Raw genomic sequence first — 26,386 nt, forward strand, 5'->3', positions numbered from 1 at the left:
TAAAACTGGCAAGGGATGTCAAAGGACAACAAGAAGGGCTTCTTCAAATACATCAGTAGCAAAAGGAAGACTAGGGAAAAGGTGGGCCTGCTGCTGAATGGGGTGGGGGCCTGGGTGACGAAAGAAACAGTGCAGGTAGAGTTACTGAAYGCCTTCTTGCCTCAGTCTTTACTGCTAAGGGCAGCCCTCAGGAATCCCAAAGCCTAGAGATGAGAGAGAAAGTCTGGAGAAAGGAAGACTTTTCCTTGGTTAAGGAGGATCGGGTTAAAGATCGTATCAATTCATGACATTGCGGGTGTTAAGAGCAAACTTGACACCCACAAATCCATGGGCCCTCATGAGATGTACCCAAGAGTACTGAGGGAGCTGGCAGATGTTACTGCTAGGCCACTCTTCATCATCTTGGAAAGATCGTGGAGAACTGGAGAGATGTCTGAGAACTAAGAAAGCCAATGTCACTCCTGTCTTCAGAAAGGGCAAGAAGAAACTACAGGCCAGTCAGCCTCACCTCCATCCCTGGAAAGGTGACGGAATAGCTCATCCTGGATGTCATCTCTGAGCATGTGGAGGAAAAGATGATGATCCGGAGTGGTCAACACGGACTCACCAAGGGGAAATCCTGCTTAACCAATCTGACAGCTGCCTTCTATGATGGAATGATCGGCTGGGTAGATGAGGGGAGAGCAGTGGACATTGCATACCTTGACTTCAGCAAGGCTTTTGACACTGTCTCCCATAACATCCTCCTAGAGAAGCTCAGGAAGTGTGGGTTAGACRAGTGGACARTGARGTGGAYTGAGAACTGGCTGAAAGGCAGAGCTCAGAGGGTTGTCATCAGTGGCGTGGAGTCCAGTTGGAGGCCTGTGGCTAGTGGCATCCCCCAGGGCACACTACTGGGGCCAGTCTTGCTCATTTTTTTCATCAATGACCTGGACGAAGGGACAGAGTACCTCCTCAGCAAGTTTGCTGATGATACCAAGCAGGGAGGAGTGCCTGATGCATCAGAAGGCTGTGCTGCCATTCAGACAGACCTGGACAGGCTGGAGAGTTGGGCGGAGAGGAACCTCATGAGGTTCAACAAGGGCAAGTGCAGGGTCCTGCACCTAGGGAAGAAAAACCCCATGTACCCTATGTACACGTTGGGAGCTGACCTGCTGGAAAGCAGCTCTGAGGAGAAGGATGTGGGAGTTTTGGTAGACAATAAGTTGACCATGAGCCAGCAATGTGCCCTTGTGGCCAGGAAGGCCAATGGTATCCTGGGCTGCATTAGGAAGAGTATAATCAACAGGTCAAGGGAGATGATCCTGCCCCTCTACTCAGCCCTGSGGAGGCCTCATCTCAAGTACTGTGTCCAGTTCTGGGCTCCCCAGGACAAGAGACATGGAGCTACTGGAGAGAATCCAGCATAGGGCTATGAAGATGACTGGAGGGCTGGAGCATCTGCCCTACGAGGAACGGCTGCGAGAGCTGGTCCTGTTTAGCCTGGGGAAGAGAAAGCTGAAAGGGGATCTTATCAATATCTACAGATACCTTGGGGGGACAGAAGGGAGAAGAAGGTCAAGAAGATGGGACTAAACTCTTTCAGTGGTGACAGGACAAGAGGCAATGGGCACAAATTGAAACACAGGAAGTTTCACCTGAATATGAGGGAAAACTTTCCTGTGAGAGTGACAGAGCACTGGAACAGGTTGAACAGAGAGGCTGTGAAGTCTCCTTCTCTGAAGACATTCAAAACCTGCCTGGATGCAATCCTGTGTAACATGCTCAGTGTGACCCTGCTTGAACTCGGAGGTTATCCACTGGAAATACAGGAAGAAGAGAGCCTAAACCTCAGTTGTTTGAGCCAGACAACCTTTAGTTGTTTGAGCCAGACAGCTAGTAAAAACTATCTAGATTGTAGAGGGAGCCAAAAGATGCAAGACAGGACAGGAATGAATTGCCTCTAGAACAGGATCTGATTTTTTTTCTCTCTGTCAACGCCTAACCTTTAGATGACTATAATCAAACAAGTTGATGACTATAATCAAACAAGTTGATCTCTGCAACGACACCTACAAACTGTTCATGTGATCTAAGATATACTACAAAAGATACCTCTGGGGAGACTGAGAAGCAGCATGTGCAAGACTCTGGAGAAACTATATCCATCATCTGAAAGTTACATCATCTCAAACTTTAAATGAAAGTTGAAGAGGAGTTAAAATGATCACAGGACTGATGACAGGATTAAAATAGACTATCTTACAAAAGAGACATTACACAACATATGGTTTGTACTAAATGACACATAGAAGTCTCCTTCTGGAGGTAAAGGTGCTAGTTAAAAACATCATCCTTACTAAGGACTTGCCAGAAATTACTGCCTACCATCCAGGCTGATAAGATTGGGTCAACTCTGACAACTCCACAAGTCAGTCTTTGTATCTTTGTATGACTAAAAGCCTTAAGGCAGATCATACATGTTTATAAGAGAAAGGCAAGGAATTCTTGAAAATGGTTTACACACACAAGATGACTAGGCGTCTCTCAGAAGCCCACTCTTTTCTGGAATGGCACCAGACAACACCTAAATGGTTGGAGAACACCTAGACACATTCACATCAGCAATCTCCACCAATTTGTGTCCTCCTACAATCAGGGACTCAGGCTATTGAGTAGGTCTCATATTTTCATTACCACAAGATCCACAGCTGAACTGAAGAGCAAGATGTTTGCTAATCTCTTGCCAGTCTAGCTGCATGAGCACTTACCAAATGAACTTCAGTAACAAATCAGATGGGTTAGTTCAGAAAAATCAATTTAAACTGTTCAAACTAGACAACTTACCGTTCCCTGACATGTATTAATACATGCTTGCAGAGCCTACTCTACTAGCAGATCAGTAAAAGTAATCACATTTGACAGAATGGCAGTAACAAATACATCTTCTCCTACTACTGCAGGATCCAAAAAAGACCATGTATCCAAGGGCAGCAAAACAAAATGAAAAGTGATAAAGACTTTGATATAGCAAGGGGTAGACTCCAAGGAGGGACAAGAACAGATGGGTATAAACCGACAACTTAATTAATGTTGAGTATTAATGAAAAAAAAAAGTTCTGGAAAAATCTAACTGTAGTAGCATGGGTAAAATTTTTTAAGATAGAAGAGGACTGCTTTCTGGAAAGGAATACATGACATAGCAGGATGCCATGGCAGGAAACTGAACTCAAAGAACTAGAGTTTTCCTTCTAGTCTTACATTTTAATTGTTCACTCATACTTTGACTCAGCAGTCCCTTGCTAATTTTAGGAAGCTCATCAGGCATGCAACCTTACACCAGCGCAAGAGTTCCTTGGAGAACCCCTGGGGGAGTTGGAGCCTTGTTTTGTCAGTTGTAGATCTAAATGAATTCAAGCCATACCCGCAAAACTTACTGYGTTTTTGTGGAATTTTTTTAAAATAACAAAAATCACAAAACACAAAAGCCTTAGTCTCCCTCTCTCTTCCTTTCAACAAATACTTAACAGCACAGGCAGACAAATTCAGGGATAAATTACAAATTATGACTTCTAGAAGAGTGCAGAAAAACAAAAGTCTACTGTTGTAGCATTTTAAATCAATCTACGAATATTCCTGTCTTACATCATATTCCGTAATTTCTGGTAAATTGCTTTCATCAGCCTTCTCTGACTTTTCAGCTGCCCACTTGCTTGCAGCTTCTGCAAGTTCCTTTTCTGATAGTCTGTTGCTCTTATCCAAGGCCTGTACAAAAACATTAAATGAAGGTTTAACATGAAATACATATATACATGGAAATGCACCTTCAAAAGTTAAAAAAAAAAAGTTATTCAGATCCCAAAACATTTAAAAGACAAACAAGCTGAAGATATCTTATCTGCTGATTGATTCATTAAAAAAAGAAAAAAACAAAAATCAATGAATAAGCTAGTGAAAAACACTACTTTCAGAGTCAACGTTAAGTTCACAGGTAGACAGAACAGAAGAATTGTTCAATACTTTTACTGATTTTAAAGAGACCTGGATCAAATGGGAGCTAAGGAGAAGTCAGATACAAGTAGGGACTGATTTAAAAATTCACTTCGCTTTGCAGTGACAAAAGGTTGTAACAGATTTAAACACAAACAGCAAGCACTGCATACACTATTCAACTAAGCTAATTAGAGACAGAGAGTATTCTATACATACTATAACCAATGAGAAATATGTCTATTAAAACTACGATTTTTTACTTGGGATAAGCGTTGATCATTTATAGTAGAATCAGTCCTGGCTTTATGGCCTTTTAATGGTCATACAGATGGAAACAGTCATATAAATAGTATTTAAAAATCGGTATCACTAAGAATATAACCTAGCTTCTACTAATAAAGCAACAAATAGACGTACCAAAAACAATTTAGGAACAGCTAACTTTACAAATCTCATTTTGATGATATGGATGCTTTATTTGTAAAACTGTATATATAAAAGCATCCATTCCAGAATCTATACAACTGTAAATATTAAAAACTGCAGCACTAAGATGGATATCCAAAAAAGATAAAAAAGAATCCTCCTACTTCAAAGATTGTCACAATCCTCACCCAACAGCTGTTTTATCTTTATTCAACAAATACAGAGCTGAAAATCATGGACCAGTTATCATCAATTAATTTGAAATTAGATAAAGAGGCAAAGGAAGCAAATACTGTGACCTGTAGTAAGACTGCTTCATCTTCAGACCTTTTGTGGTTCCCTCAAGTAAAATATAATGCACACATCTTTGTGCTGTGATACAGCATAAAGATAGAATTCACTTCTAGACCAGCTGGGATAGAACCCTCTGGGATTCAGTATCATAAAGATGCATTTACCTCAGGTAGGATACCTCTTTTCTTTAATTATAAATTACAGAATTAAAAAAGTCATGAGGCTAGGAGAAGTTTCATATTAGATGGGGTACTAATACAGTTGCTAAGAGAAAGGGTGAAATAATTCATAATGTAGTCTAGCTCACCTTTCCCAGCTACATAATTATTCTTACACTCTCTACCAACCATCAGTTGCCAAGTTTTTCCCCAATGTTCTTTTTCCCCAAAGGATGACTGACTTTTACCTTCAGTCTGACTTTTTTTTATAGCTGCCAAAAATCTTGTATTATGGTTCCATTATATACTCCTCCCTTTCCTCAAATGTACCTCTGGCCAACACTAACAAAAATAAAAGACCAATATCTTTGTAACTGATAGTCAGCTTTACATGAGATGAAGATAAATAAAATCTCACATGACTTAAAATATTTCCACAAGCTATGGCTTGTGGAAACTAACCACTCAAATATGAACTAGAATATAGCAAAGAGAATTTGATTAATTTAATCTCACTAAAGTTAGATCTATAGGCGTATATATTTTTAAAAAAATCTTGAGTGCACTTTATGTAACAAAATAATGGTATTTCCACAGATAAACTACAGGACAGGAAAAAAATTAAAGGAACGTGAAAATGTTTCTCAGAGAAAAATATCTGCATACCTCTTCAACCACTGAGGCTATAAAGCACCAAGAGAATCACCTCCTAGCATAATCTTTTTTAAAAAAGAAAAAAGATAAAAGCGAAAGAAAAAAAAAACTTGTACAAAATAGAAGTCTTGGTGTTTGTTTTTTTTTCCCCTCCCTCTCCTTTCTTATGTATAATATAATAACAGCAAAAACCTGTCAGCTTACTGATATCTTTGCTGGGAAGGTTTCCCTGTCTCATACATCTACCTTTTGCTTTAATTATGTTGGATACAGCCTCCAAGGCTTGTAGTCCAGACAGCTATTAAAGAAAAACACAAAAGATTTCATGCAGCAGTTAACTAAACAGATGCTTAAGATCAGATAACACCAACATGTATTAATTCACATGCACAAATATGTAAAAAAATAATAATTAAAAGGCATAGATAAAACATCTTTCAGATTTGCCTACAGTTACTACACTGAAAAGAGATATTGCTGCAGAAACACAAACCCTTATAATTATTTCAAAGGTAACTTAGAGCGGTGAAAACTATCACATTTAAGCTATAAAATAAAGCATCTAACTCATTTATCAAGCTTAATTAAATTGTAAAACCCTGGCCCTAGAGATGTTTATCAAGTTTCACCAAAACTTTTGCTGTTGATATTTCTAGGTCAGTGAAACACTTACATAACATAACTGGTTAGTGTAATCCAGTCATCTCTCCAAGAGGCCCCACATAGATGGTACAACGTATTACCGGTAGATTTCAGGACTTACAGAAACAAGTGATAAAACATCACTGAAGTATATGCATACTTCATTTCTGCAGGATGCTGGACAAAGATTTGTACTGTCTGGGGAAACGATTTTAATCAAACTGCAAGTTTCATTTTTGTGTAGCTTACATCAACTCTGTCAGTGGATATAGGCAAGCCTCTGGCAACAAAACAATACAGCATAAATGAGACTCAGTTGGAGAGGAAAGCAAAATGTTTAAACAATACTTGACAATTCAAGCTCTCGCTGCATATTAATATCAGACAAGAAATTTTGCAATGTCTCCCTATTCTCACAGATTTGTATTAAGCAAGAATTTGGTGTTAAGCTGCAATAGGCTAAGTTTGTAAGCAAAATAGGTGACTTATTATAAAATTTATTTTATAATCCGAATTAGTGCAACTTGTGCCATATAATATCTTTTATTTCACTCTGCCTATCTACATCGCTAAAAGCATAGTGCTTACCTCCCCCTTAAAGACATCAGCAATTAGCTAATTGCTAGCACAGCAGTTCTAAAACAGCTGCATAAGGGATAAGTACTTAGAAAGACATAGTACAACCAAAGCCTGTTTTTTTTCCCTGCCAATTATTTCCTTCAGTCTCACCTTTTCACAAAAACAGTACCTTTCTTCCTTATATGACTTTTCCTTTAAGCATTCCACTTTTTTTCTTTCAAAGGACCTCAAAAACTAAGCTAGCACATCATGCTACTTCGGGAGAATGCTACTTTTTATAGGAACTTAATCACTTAGAACAATACATTGCATTGTTTATTTATTTCTCATTAAAGCATTTCTCAAAAATTCAGGGAAAATACTCCCAGAGAAATGTTCATTTTAACCTCAAATATAATTTTAAGGCAAGTAGTCTATGAAGTGAAAACCTTTTCATTGCCACAGGACTGCTAGAACAATACTGAATGCTGATTGTTCATTAGTGTTTATTAGGCTGTCTGCTCAATGAATTAGCATAATTATGTAGTTGGTGCTTAGCCCGCAAGATTTTTTGATGGGAAATTAAATAGGACCATTCAGAATATAAAACAGCATTTACCAAACTGTTCTGCAATGCGGCTCTGCTCCCAAGTAAATGTACCATTCTTGCGAGGAGCCCTGCTTTTAAGCCAACTCTACTATTCACATCACCCTCTCAGTCAGTCAGTCACTTTACCACACTGGCAAGGATGATAGTGTTTCCAAATTCATTGACAGCTCAAGAATCACTGAAGGATAGAGTTCAGTGCAAGTGTAGATTTGTCCTATTGATTACTTGCTCCTAAGACCTGTTTCCACATTTTTTCTTTGCCCTTTCTTTTCTAGCATACTCCAGACTTTGGGAAATGCCAATTCAAAATACATTCAAAATACCCTTTCTCTTAAAAGTATGAGAAAGTGCTATGGAGTAAAAGGCTTGTCTGTGTCATCTTTAGATACACAGCATTATCAGCATCTTCCCGCCACATAAGGAGTTAGTAGAAACCCATCTTCTGTTGGACTGAAGAACACTTCAAGATACCCATTTCCTTAACGGCTGCAGACAGCATCTCTCCGTCTGTGTGTGTGCCAATCTGTATGTGTGCGCGTGTGTCCGGGGGGGGGGGAAGGGAGCAATCTGCAACCATAGCGAGAGAAGCACTCAAAAAGAAAATTCACCTTTGATGAGGGTACTGTTGTGGAACCTGATGGTGATGTGTCTCTTGATGTTTTCAATGATTGAACTGAAGTCCTCTCTTTACCTAAAATTAAAAAAAAAAGGGGGGGGGAACACAGTTGCAAAATTAAAGATTTATGTTGTAAATATATTTATTGGCTTGGAAAAACTGTAGTGATATTTGCTTAATTCAGACAGGAAATCTATACTACTCTCCTCACCCCCAAAATACCTGGTGATAAACATCAAGGTTATAACATTTACTTCTCTTTTCAAAGATAGAAACAATATAAAATATAAGGTTGGCATATTTAGAAAAACCCATTTTCCTTTTTTTCCAGCATTTAACTGAAAGGACATGTCAATATTATCTGGCAAGATGACATAGTTTTGCTTTTTAATATTCCTGGAATTATTAATTCCTTATTAATGGTGAAATGAAGAATGCCTATCTTTTTATTATAGAAGACCTACAATGGGATACAGTCCTATACAGCATCAACGATAGGCTAGACTGTCTTTGTGTTATCAGTCCTTTTTTTTTTAAAAAACTAAATGTTCAAATCAGCAAAATGACAACTCAAATGTACTRTACTCATCACAAACAGTGCACAGGCTTCTCCCATATCAGTTACGGGTAGCCCATAGTGCAGAACTGATTGCAGCACAGACTACTAGTTTTCAGACTGTGGTCCACAGATGACACATAAGGGATCCACAAAAGGTAAATAGGAAAAGCAGATCTGTTGTCAGTAGGATTAAATTCACTACACAATTCACATTTACTGGGTAATTTTTGACTGTTTATAAATTGAAAACTACTGATAAAAAATTACTGTGGTTTCAATTACATTTATATTGTTTCAATTAAAGATATAAATTAAAAACAAATCTATCAAATACTTACTCTATATCCAAATTTTCATAACAGAACTATAAACAAATATGGATTTAATGAGTCCAAGTAATAAACAGAAAATATGACATTTCATTCCTAAAAACTAAGCTATCTTCTATACAAACTTTGTGCGGTAAATTAAGACTGCATTTTATATTGTGTATTTTTAAATAAGGTTACCTATGAAAGTAAGTCTATGCTAAATGTACATCATGTTTCATAGGTATTTGAAAAGCTGGCCTTCTACTCTTTCACTACAATTTCATGGTATCATGTGTATATAGTAGACTTAATATACAGCAAAGACCAARCAACTGCTCATCTCTGCATATTGTTAGAGGCAAGCGAGTTACTGCTCTGCTGCCAGAGGTCTATTAATCCCTGAAAAATCTTCACAGCTATTTTCAACAATGCTACTGAAATGACAGGCAAATGTATTTTTACTTTTACACTGATCACATTTGGCAAGACAGCATATGACTGGACTTTAAAATGCAGTAGGCAAAAGGAAACTTTCCATATTGCGCTATAACCCTTGATTTGATGAAGACATTAATTAGAAAACTTACTCAAAAACATAACAAGCAGTCACATTTAAGAATTTCTAGTGGCCACGAAACTGAAGATGAACTATGAGTTGTCTTTAACCACAAAAGCTTTCAATAACCAAATGAATCAGGAAAATGAACAGAAAAGGCTACAAAAATTTTGAAGTTCCTGCAAGCACAACATATCCAATACCAACATAAAAAAGATAGAAATAATCACAACCAACTTGCCACACACTCCCAGAAACACAGAGTAGCTTGCTATCATCACTAAGACACTAACAGGAGTCATACTTTTGTGATACCTGCTTTTCAACACTGTAGATGACCTACCTCCTTTTAAATGCACCAAACTACTCAACCTCTGCCTTCTATATGCCTCCTTCCTCACACTGGACTCTTCATACATTATCTCAGTTGAGTATACTACATAGTTCTATCTGAACAGATGAAACTAGATGAAAGAGGTGGCAGTAAATTAATCAAAATTAAGGAGAGAGGCAACCTCTCATTTAATTTTGAGCCATTATTAGGAAGCTATTTATTTTGAATGCGTATATGGCTATTTCTGAATCCACCACAAACCCTAACTGTCCAATCAATGTGATGCTTTTCAAGCAACCTTACTTACCTTCTTGTATTCTCCCGGGCATACCATTCTACAGATTCCTTTACAGAGTAGCCTGAGCAAGAAATATCATTTTACTTCTCTCCATAGCTGAAAGTCTATCCTCTCTCACAAGCCTTTTCTGTCCCATCAGTCCAATCTCCTATCTTTACCCAGTTTTGTTTCTTCACATCCTGCAGTTGTGCATAGTCCTGTATTTGTCCTAACCTATGAAGGTCTGGAGAGCATGAGATATTCATCCTTCAGGGAAAGTCATCAGGCCACCAAACTGTTTCAACATCAGTGTCTAGTACTGCACAGAAATCRGCTCTGTTTTCTTAAAAGGATGCACACCGCAACAAAACATTTCAGAGATTGTAATTTTAAACAGTATTACAATATTTAAATGGACACAGTACTAATAAGTTTAGCATGAAACAATATAATAATACATTTAAACATGTAAATGCAGAGTAAAACATATTAAAATGAGACATATGTCATATGTCCCATTTTAAGTTCCTTTTAAATACACGCCATGTGAGCTTACCTAAGACAAATCATATTCAAAAATTATTCTAAAAGTTTAATTTAAGCCATGTGTATCTTGTAAATAGGCCATTTTAGTTCAGTTATCTACTGGAGCAATTTAGAAATATTTTTTTCCAAGAAAGAAGTTGTTATAAAGAAATAGGCCAGTCTGCAAGCCAACTAGTCTCTTAAAACCAAATTAAAGATGATAGGGAGAGAGATGTTTGACCATGCAGTGAAAAAAAGAAGAAAATCTCAAACACTGTAACCCAAATGTAACTATGTCTCTTGACTAGCATTGTTTCTCCTTTGTGAACATATCTGACTCCACTTCACGACTTTGTTTTTCAAAAAAAGGGAACACTACATCAGTGGTTTCGAACATTCCTCTATTTTTAGACTCCTGATAGGCTCTAATAGGTCTATGGACTGTTTCAAAAATTCCATACAGACAGACATGTAGCACATACATTTCTTGGTCTTTTTTTTTTTTTTTACAGAGGCTGTAGAAGCTGTCCATTATCCCTGTGGGAATCACAGATTACAGCTTGAAATAAAACGTTCTACATTATTTAACTTCATTCCTGCAAAAAATGAACTTATTTCCTGTAGAGAAAGCAAAAGCTCTCTTAAAATACATGGAGTATTTTCCTGCATTTTCCCCATAACCTTAACAACATGTTTTCCTATTAGAGTTTAGTGCTTCAGTAATTCTGCTATTATACTACAAACATGTGGTAGAAATTTGCTCAAAATTGCACGAAATTCCTGAACCATTCCACAGTTTTATATAGTTTCTCTCACCCTTTTTTCCTGATCTTACTAATTATGATCTGCATATCTATAACCTTCCTGTAACTTTAGTCAAACATCTCTTAACTTCCTCTTTCACATTTATGTGAATTTATATTTACACAAGAATTGCTGCAAAACATTAGAAGAATTTCTGCTGTCAGCTAGAAAGGTAATTTGCCTTTCACCAAGGAGTGAAATAATTTCTCAATATTTAAGTAATGTTAACCAAACAGCACAAGATCTTTTTTGATAAAAAATGCTACATCATGGTCCAGTGTGCTGCCATAGAAACAAACAAGATACACATCAATGAACAAAATACTGAAATAAGAAATTTGAGAAGACAGAAAATACTGTCAAAATAAATGGTAGGTTTTTATAAATCATCAGAAAGTATTTGCAGAAAGTAAGAGAAATCTGATCTGACTAATCCACAAAAGCTTCACAAAAAGCAGTAAGTAAGATTATAGTGTATTTAAAACAGAATCAATTTTGCTTATTTTTGCAAGTTATCTAAACACAAAAAAACCCAAATGTTATTTATTATTAATATTAAAATAAAAGATGATTCATTAGCTTTTTGGAAAAGACTAATAGCTAAGCTTTAAAAAACAGAACATACACAATACAATCTTGACTGAGATACATTTTATATTGCTTTGAAGAAAGCAAGATTTGAGACAATCTGAAAAAGAAGATAACATCCTATATTGGAGAAGCTGTGCAGCTAACAGTTGTGCAGCCATTGTACAGATGCTATTGAAATAATACCTGCAGTCTCCCACATGAAATCTCTACAAGTATACATAAGGGAACAGACGGTTCAATGAAACAACTAAAGAGCAGACAAGAAAACTGGAATGAAGTATCTAGTGCCCTCATCGTATAAGAGAATATGTAAAGAGAAAAGTCTTATACAATGGCAATCAGTTTCACCTCACTAACCACTTTTCATCATTAATCCAGCATTACCTTGCTGAGAAGAAATATTTCTTTTATGTAAAGATGACATACTTCTGCTATGCTGGGACTGGTGGAAAGGATAGACTTTGCTTCTTTCAGGAGAGTAGCTCCTACTGCTGACACTAGAGCCGGATCTGCTGTGCGGAGAATCCCTTCGGCTCACAGGCGAGTCCCTGAAGAAAGGAGAGTCCCTCTTATGAGGGGATCGCTCCCTCATGTAGTGGGAAGGATAGAAGCTTTTTCTTCTGAAGCCATCTCTGATGTCCCTTTGAAAACAACAGAAAAATAAAAGTTACTTAGTTATCCTTACTTATTTTGCAGAACAACACTAGATAACAAAATTACAACAACTTCTCTCTGGTAAATATGAATAGATTAACTGTCATCTGCAAAACAAGTCAGAAAATTGTCTGAAAATTGTCAACATCGTTAAAGTACTACACAATGAATGGAAAGCAAGTTAGAAAATAGAAACAAATGAATCTGTAATAGTTTTAATTATTTCCTCAGATTTCATTCAAACACTTCATAGCTAGAAGATACTTCCCTCCTACTACTTAGCTAAAACAATAAAAAAGAGAAAAATATTCAAGAAATTACACTTTCACAATTTATTTCTTCAAATTCACTCTATAGTCTGCCTCATCTGAAACAAAGTCTTAATATTATGATAGGTAAAATGCATATGCAAATATTACTCACATTATTCCACTATTTCTTCCATTCCATCTTTTTTTTTACCCTTATTTTCAGGGGACTATCTCCCTCATTTGACTTCATAAACCTTACACTGGGAAATATCATTCAGGTATCATTTTACATCAAAAAAAGACAACAGAAAACTAGAAAATGGCAATCTTCATCCAGGGCCAAACCTCAAATGAAAAATATGATGATTTATACCTACTAGAAGTATTCCTAAGCAATTTACATGATACTTTAAACTTTTCAATAAAGTGCCACACACACATGCTCAACATTATATAAAATCAGAAAGCATAAATCTAGTAAACACCAAAACTTTCTAATAGATTTTTACATTATTATTTCAGACCAAACCCAAAATGTCCAGGTTGCCTGACCACACAAGCAYRTGTGTGTGCATGTGTGTGCAAGCAAAGGTCAAAAAACAGAATCAGATTGTACTTTTCCTACAGAATCTCAAAATTTATAAACATCCACATGAACATGAACTGAATCTAGACCACTGATATTGGTATTGGTCAGAAGATACACAGTGAAGAGTAGCAAGTGCTTCTCAGCTCCCTTGACAGTCACWGAATTGCTAAGTAAAAAGATTTCCTAGCATTTATAGTAAGTCAAAACRTACGTTCTCTCATTGTTTTTCTCCTATTTTTATTACAGGTCACTATTTTAAATGAGCAAATGTCCCACAAAGATCTGGTGGTCCCATCTAGCCCAGTGTAGCTAGAGCCAGTTTTCTGTCGGTAGAAAGASGGAAAAAAGCCCTCTAGCGTACAATTCCTACAGCATGTTACCGGCCCGTATTTGTGGTGGCTAACGAAGGGCTTCAGCGTGCCGAGGTGCTCGGGGCTACTCCAACTGCACAGGTAGTGCTGCGCTAACGCAAACCCTTATTACAAGCACTTGCACTAATGTGATTTACACAGTGTTGGCTTACTTTTTGCACAGACAGCATATCTGCATGAGTGGTTCTTCTGCAGCGCAAGAAAATCCCACAGGCAACCTTTAGCTTTTTCCGCAAAATTATCTCGGGGTAGGAAAAGAGAAGATGCTCTCACATGAGCCAGTGAGAATACAGATAATCCTTCAACCTATTTCTCAAAGTAATTGCATTTTTCCCAAGTCTGAGGAAGTAAGATATCAGGCAAATAAAATGCATCTTTGTTTAGCAAATTTTAATAAGAAACTAAAGTAACAACAGCTCAGTAGCTCTCAGCAACTCTGTTTTTCAGGAAAACAGCACAGTTTTACAGGAAAATGATTATTTCACTGTTAACAGGCCACAGGTCTTTCCTAGGTATCTTACCTCCTAGAAAAGCATGTTTTATAGGTCCACATACCAAAACTGACACAAGACAATGTACATTACAACAGATTTATATCTAACAAATATACTTTTATATATATATATTTATATATATATATATATATACACACATATCCATTTCCTTTCTAGACACCTTGTTTTCTTCTGTTTATTGGGACCCTTTTTTCATTTCAACTGAGTCACCAGAAGGAACAGTTAAAGAACAGTTAAATATACAGTGCCATTGTACAGCTGTGTGCAAAGAACATCCTCAGATGCAYCCAAGCTTAATGCTGCTTTCTGTCAAGGCCACAGAGCAACATGCCCAGCTGTGAATACTACTCTTCAGAAAATAGGTGAAATAACTGGAGACTTTCCCAGAGCAAGTAAACAGAATGATCAGAGATTGAGAAAACATATTTAATRAAAAAGCAATGAAACCCCTTGGTCTGTTTAAGTCTAGGAAAAAGAAATCTGAAGAAGTTCAGATGAGCTCTCAAACACACAAAATCTAATGTGTAAAATTTTACAGCTATATAAAATAGGAAAGTAATGCCTTATCTACAGTAAATGTATAAACAGTTCAAGTAGCAAAAGACTTAAAATTGCAAAAAGGCAGATTTAGTTCTGACATTAGGAATACTGAAAAGACTAGTTCAGCTTTCAACCAGTTTGCTTAGAGATGGTCTCCATTAGTAAATAAGTAAGAAGAATACATTTATTTTAAGAACAGGCCAAATATCTATCAGGAATGATATAGGTACACATGATTTTCTCTTGTAACCCTCTCCCTTTGATTTCATACTAAATATCATTTTTGATCGACTATATCATCATTTCTATTGRCTTCAAACACRTACAGAATTTGACAAATCATCTCAGCTTTCAGAGACGCAGTCCAGGACAAAAATGAATTAAGATTAATTTTAAACATATAATTCAGTGTTTTGTGTAGTAGGGTACACACAATGTAAGGTTCAAAAGGTTAATGGGTAATGATCAGTGTAAGGCAACTGATTTTTTTTTTTTAATGTGCAACTAAGCAAAATAATAAAAAGTTGTCTTGTGAAAATTCTAAGATTTAAAATGTCATTTGGTGCATTTGAATGTTCCTGGAACATACAGAGAGCTTTTGATTTGTTTTTTTTTTTTTTCTTCTTTTTAAATAAAGCACAGGCTTTCTGGCAGACTGGTACACCACTTTTCTGCCCAAAGCGCATTTTTATGGTACGTTATTAAGCCTCAGTATACAGAGARGTTTATTATGGAAGTGTTTACAGAGCCTCGGCTATTGCGTACCTATAATAAAAGCTCTAATATCCACACAAGCATTTACCAAATATCATTGAAACACACTCTTAGACAGGAAAACAAACAAACAAAAAAAGCCCCATTCTACAGGAACGTAACAGAAATGCACAAAAAGTTAAAATCTCATGTTCACTTTTTGTCATTCACCACTCTGTGTTAATTCTTAACTAGACCCTATCTCATACTAAACACCCAAGTTATTTGCTGTATTAATCAGCTTGACGAGTTAGCAACACTGCAGCATTTCTGATGTTTACACTAACACAACAAACCACACCGAACAGAACAAAATGAGCATTGTTTTGTACCAAAGCTCACATACACCTGCAATCTGGTAATGAAGGCCCCAATTCAGCAAARCAGTTACGCACATGCTTAAGATTCCAACACATACTCAAAAGGTTTATTGAGCAGGGGCTATTTAAGTAGAGATTCAAAGCTTTTGCTCAACTGCAACTTTAAAATAGGGCTGTTGCCTTTAATAATGAATAGAGGATTGATCTCTTTTAAACAGGATCCCTCCTACAGTTATACTTAAGTCTTCACATTTCTTAAGTCCCAAAAGCACAAGTTTGTTGAAATATTGCAGGGAAAACTAACAATATTAGCATTTTTAACCTCCAAGAAACTTCACCACAGAACTCTCACTAAAGCTGATGACCTTGGATGAACACTGCTCCTGAAATTTTAAAAGTAAACAGTTGCAGCTTTATATACAATCCACGAAGAGCAGCTGAGGGAAAAGCATAGGTCTGACAGTGATTGCAGTTAACTGCCAGTTCCATGCTTTTGGGTGGAAAAACAGGAATACAGAATGGGCAAAGGAAGGGCTTTCTGTGTCCCAGGAGACCAAGGGAGCACAACATGGGGCAGCTCCACAGCTGCCAAGGGTTCAGGGACACTCTCTGTCCCAAGCTATCAATGCCACACACTAGGGACCTCTGCTCTCATCCCTCCTGACCATTTTCAGCTCAGCAAACCGCTCAGCAGCAGGGTGGCAAGAAACCTAGGACTGCAGGAAGCCTTCTAGTTTACTAGAGTGAGTGGTACAGACTAAACTACGCAATGCAGGTAGTGGTGTGTCAGAATCAGTTTAACCGAACATAGCACCAAACTTCAATCACTAGCTAGATATGAAATTTCTGGAAGATGCACTTGAAAGCAAGTCACATGCCATAAGGGAAAAAGTCGACACATAATCATAAAAGAAAATTCATCATGGAAGATCAATAATCAATAGGAAAAAGGGATGACAATACATATGGAACCAATTCAGCCTGTGAAGAGGAATCTTRGCTGGCTGTCTTTGAATTCAAGCTGCAGTGGCCCTCTGAGCTTCTACAGGATCATTAGTCTGCCAATAAACTGACACTTACTACTCCTTCAAATAAAAAAGCTGGACTTTTAGACCCCAACAGGCATCTATCTTTAGAATTAAAGTATTAACTAATCTACTATATGTAGATTAGTTAAGCTACACATCCTCTCCACCCACAGAGGACATTTCTCACACGCTGAACAGAGATTGACAACTCAGCAACACAGTCCTGGGGAACAGAAAATTTAGTTTCCTTTAATAACTCATAGATGAGCACAGTCTATTAACTAGATAAAAAGCCAACATAAAATATGTATGTAGCCCATTCCATCTGAGAGATTATGGTTATTGTCACAAGGCTTAGATGCTCTATTTATAGGCTTGGGTCTTGCCCAAGCAATTTTATAAAATAAATTGAGGAAATGATACATATCCCCCAAGATAAAATGCAAAAACGAAAATAAAGAACAAAAACAAAAAACAGATGACTTGAAAGAGGTGAGACTTGAACTTGAATCACACTTCTTAACTTTATGCATTTTCTCTTAAAGTACAGTATTGGGAGGCACGGTGGAGAGGAGGACGAGGTGGACACAGAAAACCTTTCTTACCTTCCTCTAGAGGACACTGCTGGAGCTAACATGATTCAGATGAAATGCAAAGATTTAATAAAATACATTGCATTCCAGACCTTATATTTGATATGCTAAACATCCAAAAAGCAAACATGAAGAGTCAAGAACACCTCTACTTCCAACTTCTTCAAAATAAATTTAGGTGGTAGAAAACTCCAGACGGCAGCAGTCTCTCTCTTAGAGCTCATTTGCTTTCTTTTCAAAGTATACAGTACATAACTGTGCATGAAACGAACAATTTACTTTAATTCTGCTTTAGAGTTCACTTATTATAATCCTTTGTTTTTCCTCCAAAAGATATTTATGTAGAATTATATTACGCTAAAACAATACAATGAATCACAATAACGCAGATAATAAATATTCCTGGTTCCACTGACCTTCATTTGAACTCAAAACACATTAAAGATGATGACAGACTTTTCATGAAAACTGGTTTTCAATGTTTTATGGTGGAGCAAATAATGGCAGCATTTGCAAGTGACATTTGCATTTACTTTAAATAAAATTAACATAATTAGGTCTACCCAAAGTTATCTTATTAACAGCTTTTCACAGGAAGGCAGAAGGAAACAACTATTACAAGACAGTGATAAATCTCATAAGAGAAGTATCGCTAAAAATAAGAAATATACATCAAAAAGTTGAAAGTACATAAATGCTCCACCATATTCATTGCTGCATGTGCTACTGCAGAAGTCATCGTATGCTAGCACTAAAATTCTAAGCTGATGGCACTTTTCCAACTTACTGATATAAAAGCCATTAAAATCACTAGTTGCCCCCTCCACTCCCCAGATGTCATGACAGATAGGGAAAGAAAAACCAAGATGACTTGAGTATTGCAGTACCATTAGAGAGGACTGCATGTTACATCCTCTAATGGAATAGCTAAACCATAGACTTCGAATGTAACCATAAAGCAGATTACTCTCCTCTTTGTCTTGAGTTTAGAGTACCCTCTTTTCTACTTCCATCAGTGATGTACTTTGGTAAGCTTGCTGGAAAACAAGCCCTGCCAGTAAAAGTGTATCTAAACTTAAACACTCCAGTATCTGACAAAATACTGTCAAGCATAGAGTACGGAAAAACAAACAAAAAAAAATAGAATCCAAATAAATACATATTTGATTTCCAAAGAATTAAGAGCAAACAGCTTTGTACAACTGTATGTTGAATAGAGACAAAAATATAATGTTAAATAGACAAATTAAGAGCAAATTAGAAAAAATAACTGCATTCAAATGTATGTGGACTTRGCATCTCTTCTTTTTGAAAAGAGGACTTAATAAGTCCCTATAATTTCTCTAAAATGGAAAAGAAATCATAGGTCTAAAGTCCCAAATATGTACTTGCTTAAAGTGATTGGCCAAGTTTTAATTTCTATTAAGAGTTACAGCAGTTTCAACAGCACAGAATTTAACTCCTAAAGTTAATTCTAACAATTCAGAATTTCTGGAATTCTAGGACTTTCTTCCCATTAATAAAGTATTCGCTAAAAAATATTATCATTGGACCAGATTTCACACTCTTGATTTTTGAGTACTGTATCATCCCAGAACTGTCATGCTGTTCAGATATCRAGCTTGAGGAATAAACTGCTCAGTACAGGAGTCGTTGAATCAATTCCTAAACAGACTTCACTCAAAAGAGAAACCATTCAAATCCTGTATCTCAATTTATAAGCTTAAAACTGGAAGAAAGCCAAGAGGCAAGTTATGGGATCTTCACATATTCTAGATTTTTCCCAATACCTTAACAGACTGAGAAACAGATTATCATCATCACTTCTATAAAAGGTTCTAATGGGAACCCAACTAAAATATCAGCCTTAAATGATTGCATATAGCCTACTAGGTTAATTGGCAAATGATAGCCCTTTCTAAATAGGAACTTACATTGTAATTTCACCCCAGAAATGGTAAGAACTTTAAAAAGTTTCCCCATAGTACAGTAAAGCTTAGGGCTGACTGGATGGAGGACGAAAAAAAATTCACAAATACTCTATGAAGCAAGCATAAAGGTATTGAGAACAATCTTTCGTGGACAGTAACATGCTATAAAACGCAAGTAAATAGCTCTATTGAAATTTTTAATAGTCTTATTGTTTTTTTAAAAAGCCATTAAATCAGTGTGGAAAATAACATGAGACTGCAGAGAAAATAAGTGTGGTTAAGAGTCATGCAACTTTATATTGCCAGATTTCATTTAAAACAAGTTTGGTTTTTTAAAACATTTGAACTTCATATTGCTTCTGAAAAGAATAGCATACAATAGAAATGCCAAGAGACCATTAACTCGACAGTTAGTGCTTGCCACACGTAATTCAATTAAAGCAAACTTTTTTTTTTAAAAAAAAGGAATATATACACACTAAGCACCTGAAAGAAAGAAGACTTTTGTACTGTTTTCTAGGGGTATAAGTGAATTTTATGTTCAGCAAGCTATTGTTCTTTTTATCAAACGTTATGTTTAAAATTCTTCAACACCACAATGCAGAAACTATGAAGTATATATTAAAGGATTTCTTAAGGCTTTTTTTCGGTATGCTGCAGAATGACATTAGTTCATTGATGCAACAAATAATGTACTATATTAGAATATACTAATATGATCAACCTTTGTGGTTAACTTTCTAATACTATTAATAAAAAGCTGTAAAAGGAAAGAGCATGTTGTGGACTGAGTTTGTAAGCAGTAATACCTTATGTCAGTGTTAGGGACATATAGTAGTACACTTACCATTATAGTTTTTTTCTCTCTTTCCAAATTTCTTAATGAGATGTATAAATCAGAACAATGTTCCATTTTTCTCTATAAAACAGAGCTATGCCTCATTAACTTCTATATTTTTGTACATAAACGAAAGCAAAGTTTGCAGCAATTAGCCAGTCAGGTTTGATCTGCTTACCTCTAAAGTCTGCAATAGTCATTTTGTCTTCTGCATTGGAAATTAAAATTCTCTAATAGAAATTACCATGCTACCTTTGCTTTTGAATTTCTCAAGATAGAAATCATTACATACACACAAAGAAAATTTTTCGGTATGCAATTTCTTTTTCCTTTATTTGATTTCATTCCTTCTTTTCTAGTATCTACCAAGTTRGTTCAAAATCAGGTAAGACACAAACCTTGAGTTAAGACAGACATTTCCTCTTACACTCAGCTCAACATGCCTTTTTTTTTTCTTCTTTTTTCCCTCCTCTTCTACAATCATAATAATATACCTAAATATTTCCTTCCTTTTATAAGGCCATTTTTTGTATATTGCAAACAGCACTTCCTTGAACACTTTTAAGACAGATAAGCCGTGTTAAATTCCTTTTGTAACTGCTGAACACTTTCAGTAATTTCAACAATAATGGCTAATTTTATAATGCAGTGCCACAACAAGTCACACTGATTCAAATTGTGCTGCTACAATGGCTGCCTACCCCCATCCTTCCTCAACTCCTCACTCCCACTCCCTGCCTACCCTGGCACTGATGCTTTCCCTCAGGGAGCTAAGCTGACAGAAAAAACATTTAATTGGTTTTGGTGGGACAGCATGCAGTGCCAGCTTAGTGAAGAGTGCAAACACATGAGACAAACATTACCAATAACAGGCAGAAGGAAAGACTTCAACAGCACCAACTTAGATAGTAAAATTCAGTTCCACAGCAGTTTAAACCTATAGGAAGATCAGACTTCATGACATTCATTCATTCATTGCTATTATTCAATAGAATAATAGAAAAAGACTCAAAGCGGTTACTTATTAAAATTTTTTTTTTCTAAAAATAATATGCATACATAGCCAAGCTGTACTAAAAACAAAGTATTCTGGCCATGAGTAATAAATAGATTCAAAAATGAACTTTTAAAATGAAAACTATTTAAGAGAGACATGTTCTAGTGAGAGATAAGTAATGGTAACYGAATAGAAAGTTTTTGAATATCATTCACTGCTCATCCTCTCAACTTCAGCCTCCTCTGTTGCTGTAATCCTTCGCCTTATTCAACACCCTTTGTGCAAAATTATTCCAAAAATGCACACAGTAGGATAAAAACCATAAAACACATTCTTAGTTTCTAACATCATCAAACCTGAATTGGTCTGAAAGATAAGTCAATGCAATAAAATCTCTTTCTTTTGCATTTTATTTCCAAATGGCATGTACCTGCTCTTAAACATAATTTCCAAAAATACTTAAATATATTAGACAAGTTAGAAATTCAGTAAGCACAAGGCAACTGTTAAGAATCAAATTTTTGATTAAAAAGACATTCATACAATTGGTTGACACCACATTTTTGCATGTCACAGCATCATTTTTCACTTGCATTTAAAACAAGAGAATTTATCAACTGACAAATGAGTATTAGAAAGTTTCACATGCAAAAACCTTGTATGATTACATAAATATATATCAAGAAAAAACATCAAGGTTAACATCAAGAAAAGATGTATTATGCAAAAACAGAATCATCTTTTTTAAAAATAGTAGCAACCGCATGAAATCATTGAGTTGTTTTATTGATAACCTCTGCCTCAGACATGGATCATAACAGACTCGCTAGTCACTACGTGTGGAAATGTTACATAAAAAAATCAGCTCTTTGCAAAAACATCCTTAACAAAAGAATGCTTATTGTCAATAACCTCAAACTTGTTTCTATTTTCTCTCCTCTACTGAAATGTAGAACATTTCCATTTCCTTAGTTAAAAAAAAAAAGTTAGGCAACTTATGTTCACTTAAAGAAACAATATCTAAACCAAACTATCGTAGTATTCCCACCCTGTCACAGTGGGAATTAAATTCCTTGAAATTTTTAATACGTTTCAAAAATAACAAACAGCTCCTTGAAACCTTCATCATCTTAAGGGAAATTATGTACAACTCCTCTGCGACACCGCTCCCTGGCCTGAGAGCGTCAGGACTACGTTCATTAAACCAAAACATTGGCTGATGGTTGAAACACTTAGCTAAGTTCCCAACTTAATAGGCGATGTCTGGTCTCAAGAGAGATTCCCTTCCCTCTTCCTTGCCCCAGTCTCTCAGCATCTAGCTGTTTTTCTATATATTCCCTAGGAAATCTTTCCAGAACAATCAAGTCCTATCCATGGGAGTTTGTCTCATTATTTCCCAAAAGGGTATTAAGCTGCTAGCTTCATACCACCTACTGCCTGACTATTACGATAGCTATAAAAAAATACCTATCACTATAGATGAGCCTGCTTTTTTCTATTCTTCTTTGAGGTGAGCTGTTAGCCAAGACCTCATACTCAGGTACATCATCTCATCTTCAGGCAAGTTGCCCATTTATACAATGCAAACAGAGGATCTCCTGGCATTTAACATGATGTAAACATCACTGATAAAAAGAAAATCATTTTCCAAAAAAGTCACTTGGTTTTAAGTAACAAATCCATTACGTTATTTCAAAATTTAACTGAATTTCCACATACTATGGATTTTTTTCTGATCTGTAGATCATAACACATTTACTGATTGTTGTAATAACCAATTCTCAATCAATGACCACAGTATAAGAAACATCATACACATGGAATCCTGGACTGAAGTTACCTGCTGGTAATTATGTTTTTCTGAAGACAAGCTTATCCACTTATGGCTCAACTTATGGCTCTTAGCAGGAGTTAAAAGTAAGATTTAGAACAGCTCTAAGTTTCATATAAAGAGAAAGCTCTACCRTGTAATGCTATATATTCACAAGCTCAGTAGGACAAAAAATAAGAATTTTTAGTTAGTGGGAAATTCTGCTAACTTGACAATTCCTGTATATGAGAAACTTTGAAATGTTTTGATTAGAAAAATAAAGCTTCTATTACACTATTCCCAAATGAAATAGAACAGCCAGATCTCTCTATTACCCACAACAGTTAACGGAATCTCCCACTAGCTCAGGCACTTATGGGAAGTTGCAGGGTCCTGGCTGAACAGCAGGAATACTGGCACTGACCTCAGCAGCTCATCAGGAAGAATGATTAAAAGAAAAAGAAATTAAATGCTCAATACAGTATACGTTAGGACTTTGGAGTTTAAAACCCTCCCCTCAACCTCTGATGAGAATCCCTTCAGCAATTAAATCAGAGCTCTGCAAAATCCTTATAGAYAATTTTATTCCTCTTAGGGGGAATTTTTGAAAAAGAAAGTATTTTTCATAATCAGAATGAGAAATTCTGTAATGAAATGAAAGATCTTCAGTAAAGATCACAGCCTTATGCTATGCAAATGAAAATACAAAAAAAAAATAAAAGTAATCACTCAAATACTACTAGTTTATTAGCAGAAGTAACATTCATGTTGCAGAATAACTAGCTGAAACAAGCAAAAACATACAGTTAAAAATAAGAGTAGTATTAACCTCCTCCACATATTTCTACGTTGTGGAGTGTGGGAACAAAAATTCTAAACCTGAAAGCCTCTCTACCAGCTTCCCTTCCTCTCCCCAGTCTCTCACTCTCAAGTGACAGAGCGACAGCAGCCTCACCTTGAATGACATTTATAGGACGATTCTAGATCAAGCCAAGCAGGTCATACCAACATAAATAATATCAGAAACTCAATTTGGGACAACTTTCTTAATAAGAAAACAGCCTAATAAAGTTATGTCAGCAGAAACACTCACAAGTGATTACATACATAGAACCCAGAGACTTTAAATTAAAGAGGGGAAACGGACTCATCATGGAAACATAAAGAGGCTTGTCTGAACTGAAACTTTCTTGCATTCAATTGCACTGACCTGTCATAGTGCAGAGCTGTAAACAGTTTTTAACTATACACAGGTTCCTGTATAGGGTAGTTTTAAAATCCTAAGAGATCTGCTTAAGATCTGAGTTCTTCAAATCCACGCAAAATAAAAAACTGTGATCCAAAGGAACCTAAAGCATTGGTAATACATTTGGATGCGTGTAATTYCTGACTAAATACCAAAAATCAAATTCTGAAACAAAAAAAATCTCAGTTTGCATACATATCGGTTGTCCCAAGTACAAAATAGCTAGAAAGGACGTTAAGAAAAACACATTTCAAAGGAAATGTGGCAACTAACAAATCAATAACACTGCTACATACGACACAAAGCATGATATGAAGTCATTTTAACTACAAAGGGTAAAGTAAAACCTCCTTGTAAGTATCTATTGACTATTATCTTGTTCCAAAAGATTTCATGTTCCAGAGAAAGAATTCAGAAGCCAAGGTAAACTAGTTTAGCTATCAGCCCAATACAATGGGTCTTCTGAACGAAAACAAGAACTCTGCAGACAAGTTCTTGTCTGGAGTTGTGGACATGTATATGGAATCTACCACAATGATATATTATAAAGAAACTGTAATTTAAGTATATGAATAAATATAAGTTACTCTAGTAGCTTGTGTGAATACCTGAGACATTTAACGTTCTGGCAAAGTTTCAGTTTGGGGAATTCCACCCCTTCATCAGCCAACCAAGAAAAAAGCATGTGCTAACAAATACGATTAGAACTCTATTTATCAATCTCTGTCAAAGCAAACCCATTTTCTTTGGGAGACTGCCACATTGATTTCCCTCCACATATGCTTTTTAATAAAGAATGAAGTTCCTGTATAGCATCCCATAAGACCTGTCAAACATTGCAACAGAACAACAGACTTATGAACATTTTTAGCACCGTCTCATAAATCCCTTTGGCTAAGTTTCTCTTCTATAAGCAAGACAAAGATCAGTTTACACTATATTGTGGGAGGTCTTCAGGCTTTGGATTTAAAACTTTCTGATAATACGCTGTGTTTTAAGTGAACATAAAATATTTTAAAACAGGTTCACTGTTTCATTTAATTCACTGAAATACGTAAGGGGGGGGAATATTACCACCTTTAATTCAAAAAGTTTGATTAAAAAAGTGATTATGTAAAGATAACTGCTTTGGCCTACAGCATATCTGGAAAAAATTCTCATGAATCCTGAATATTAAATCCTGCTTTATAAAGAAAAGAGTCATCAACCCCTAGCTTACATAAGGAGAGACTCTTGCCAAAGGTTCCAGTGGTTCAAAACAACCATTCTTACCAAGGAACAATTATTTTATTMATGCAAAAATCTTCACACACCTCTAGAATACCCTGTCATCGCATACTACACCAGCAGGCAAATCATTAAATGATAGAGTAGTTCAAGCAGAGATCAGAAAGCCAAGACTGCTGGATTTCTATCCCCCACTTGGCTACCAATTTTATCCATGACATTGAGTAAACGCATTAATTTCATTGTGAACATTTATCTGCCTACAAAAATGGGGGTATATTATGCTTTATCTCTGTAAAGACATAATTGGAAGTTTAGTGTTCAGAAGGCCTCATAAAGCATTCAAATGAAAGGCAACATGCCATAGATTTAAAAGATTTCTGAAACAAAATATAGAAGTGACTGAAGAATCTCTGTTGTTCTCAGATCACTAGTTGCTTAAAGTGTAGTATCAACATTTGCCCCTGACAAATTTGTTCTATTTCTACCATAGAATCAGTAAGATTGGAAGAGACCTCTGGARATCATCTAGACCAACCCACCTGCTCAAACAGGGTCACCTAGAGCATGTTAGACAGGGTTGCTTCCAGGCGAGTCTTGAAGATCTCCAGAGAAGGAGACTCCACAACCTCTCTGGGCAACCTCTTCCAGTGCTCCATCACTCTCACAGTGAAGAAATTCCCCCTCACAGTCAGGCARAACTTCCTGGGCTTCAGTTGAGAACTGGCTGAAAGGCAGAGCTCAGAGGGTTGTCTTCAGTGGCGTGGAGTCCAGTTGGACGCCTGTGGCTAGTGGCATCCCCCAGGGCTCAGTACTGGGGCCCATCCTGTCCAACT

At 36.2% G+C, this 26,386-nt stretch overlaps 1 protein-coding gene across 3 annotated transcripts in view; it reads right to left on the bottom strand.

The window, feature by feature from the left end:
* The window catches only part of PPHLN1 (periphilin 1), an 82,679-nt gene that overhangs the window by 38,112 nt on the left and 18,181 nt on the right, over positions 1-26,386 (bottom strand). For 2 of the 3 annotated variants that reach the window (XM_085318531.1, XM_085318529.1), the window contains exons 6-8: positions 12,272-12,528; positions 7,923-8,005; positions 3,625-3,744 (exon numbers count right to left, since the gene is read on the bottom strand). In XM_085318531.1, coding sequence (XP_085174657.1) covers positions 3,625-3,744; positions 7,923-8,005; positions 12,272-12,528 — 460 coding nt within the window. The remainder of the gene's footprint in view (positions 1-3,624; positions 3,745-7,922; positions 8,006-12,271; positions 12,529-26,386) is intronic. The other variant, XM_085318530.1, reaches the window with a different exon arrangement.

The sequence above is a fragment of the Rhea americana genome, unplaced genomic scaffold (assembly GCF_003343005.1).
Source record: "Rhea americana isolate MKP2758 unplaced genomic scaffold, rheAme1 scaffold_54, whole genome shotgun sequence".
Classification (NCBI taxonomy): Eukaryota; Metazoa; Chordata; class Aves; order Rheiformes; family Rheidae; genus Rhea; species Rhea americana.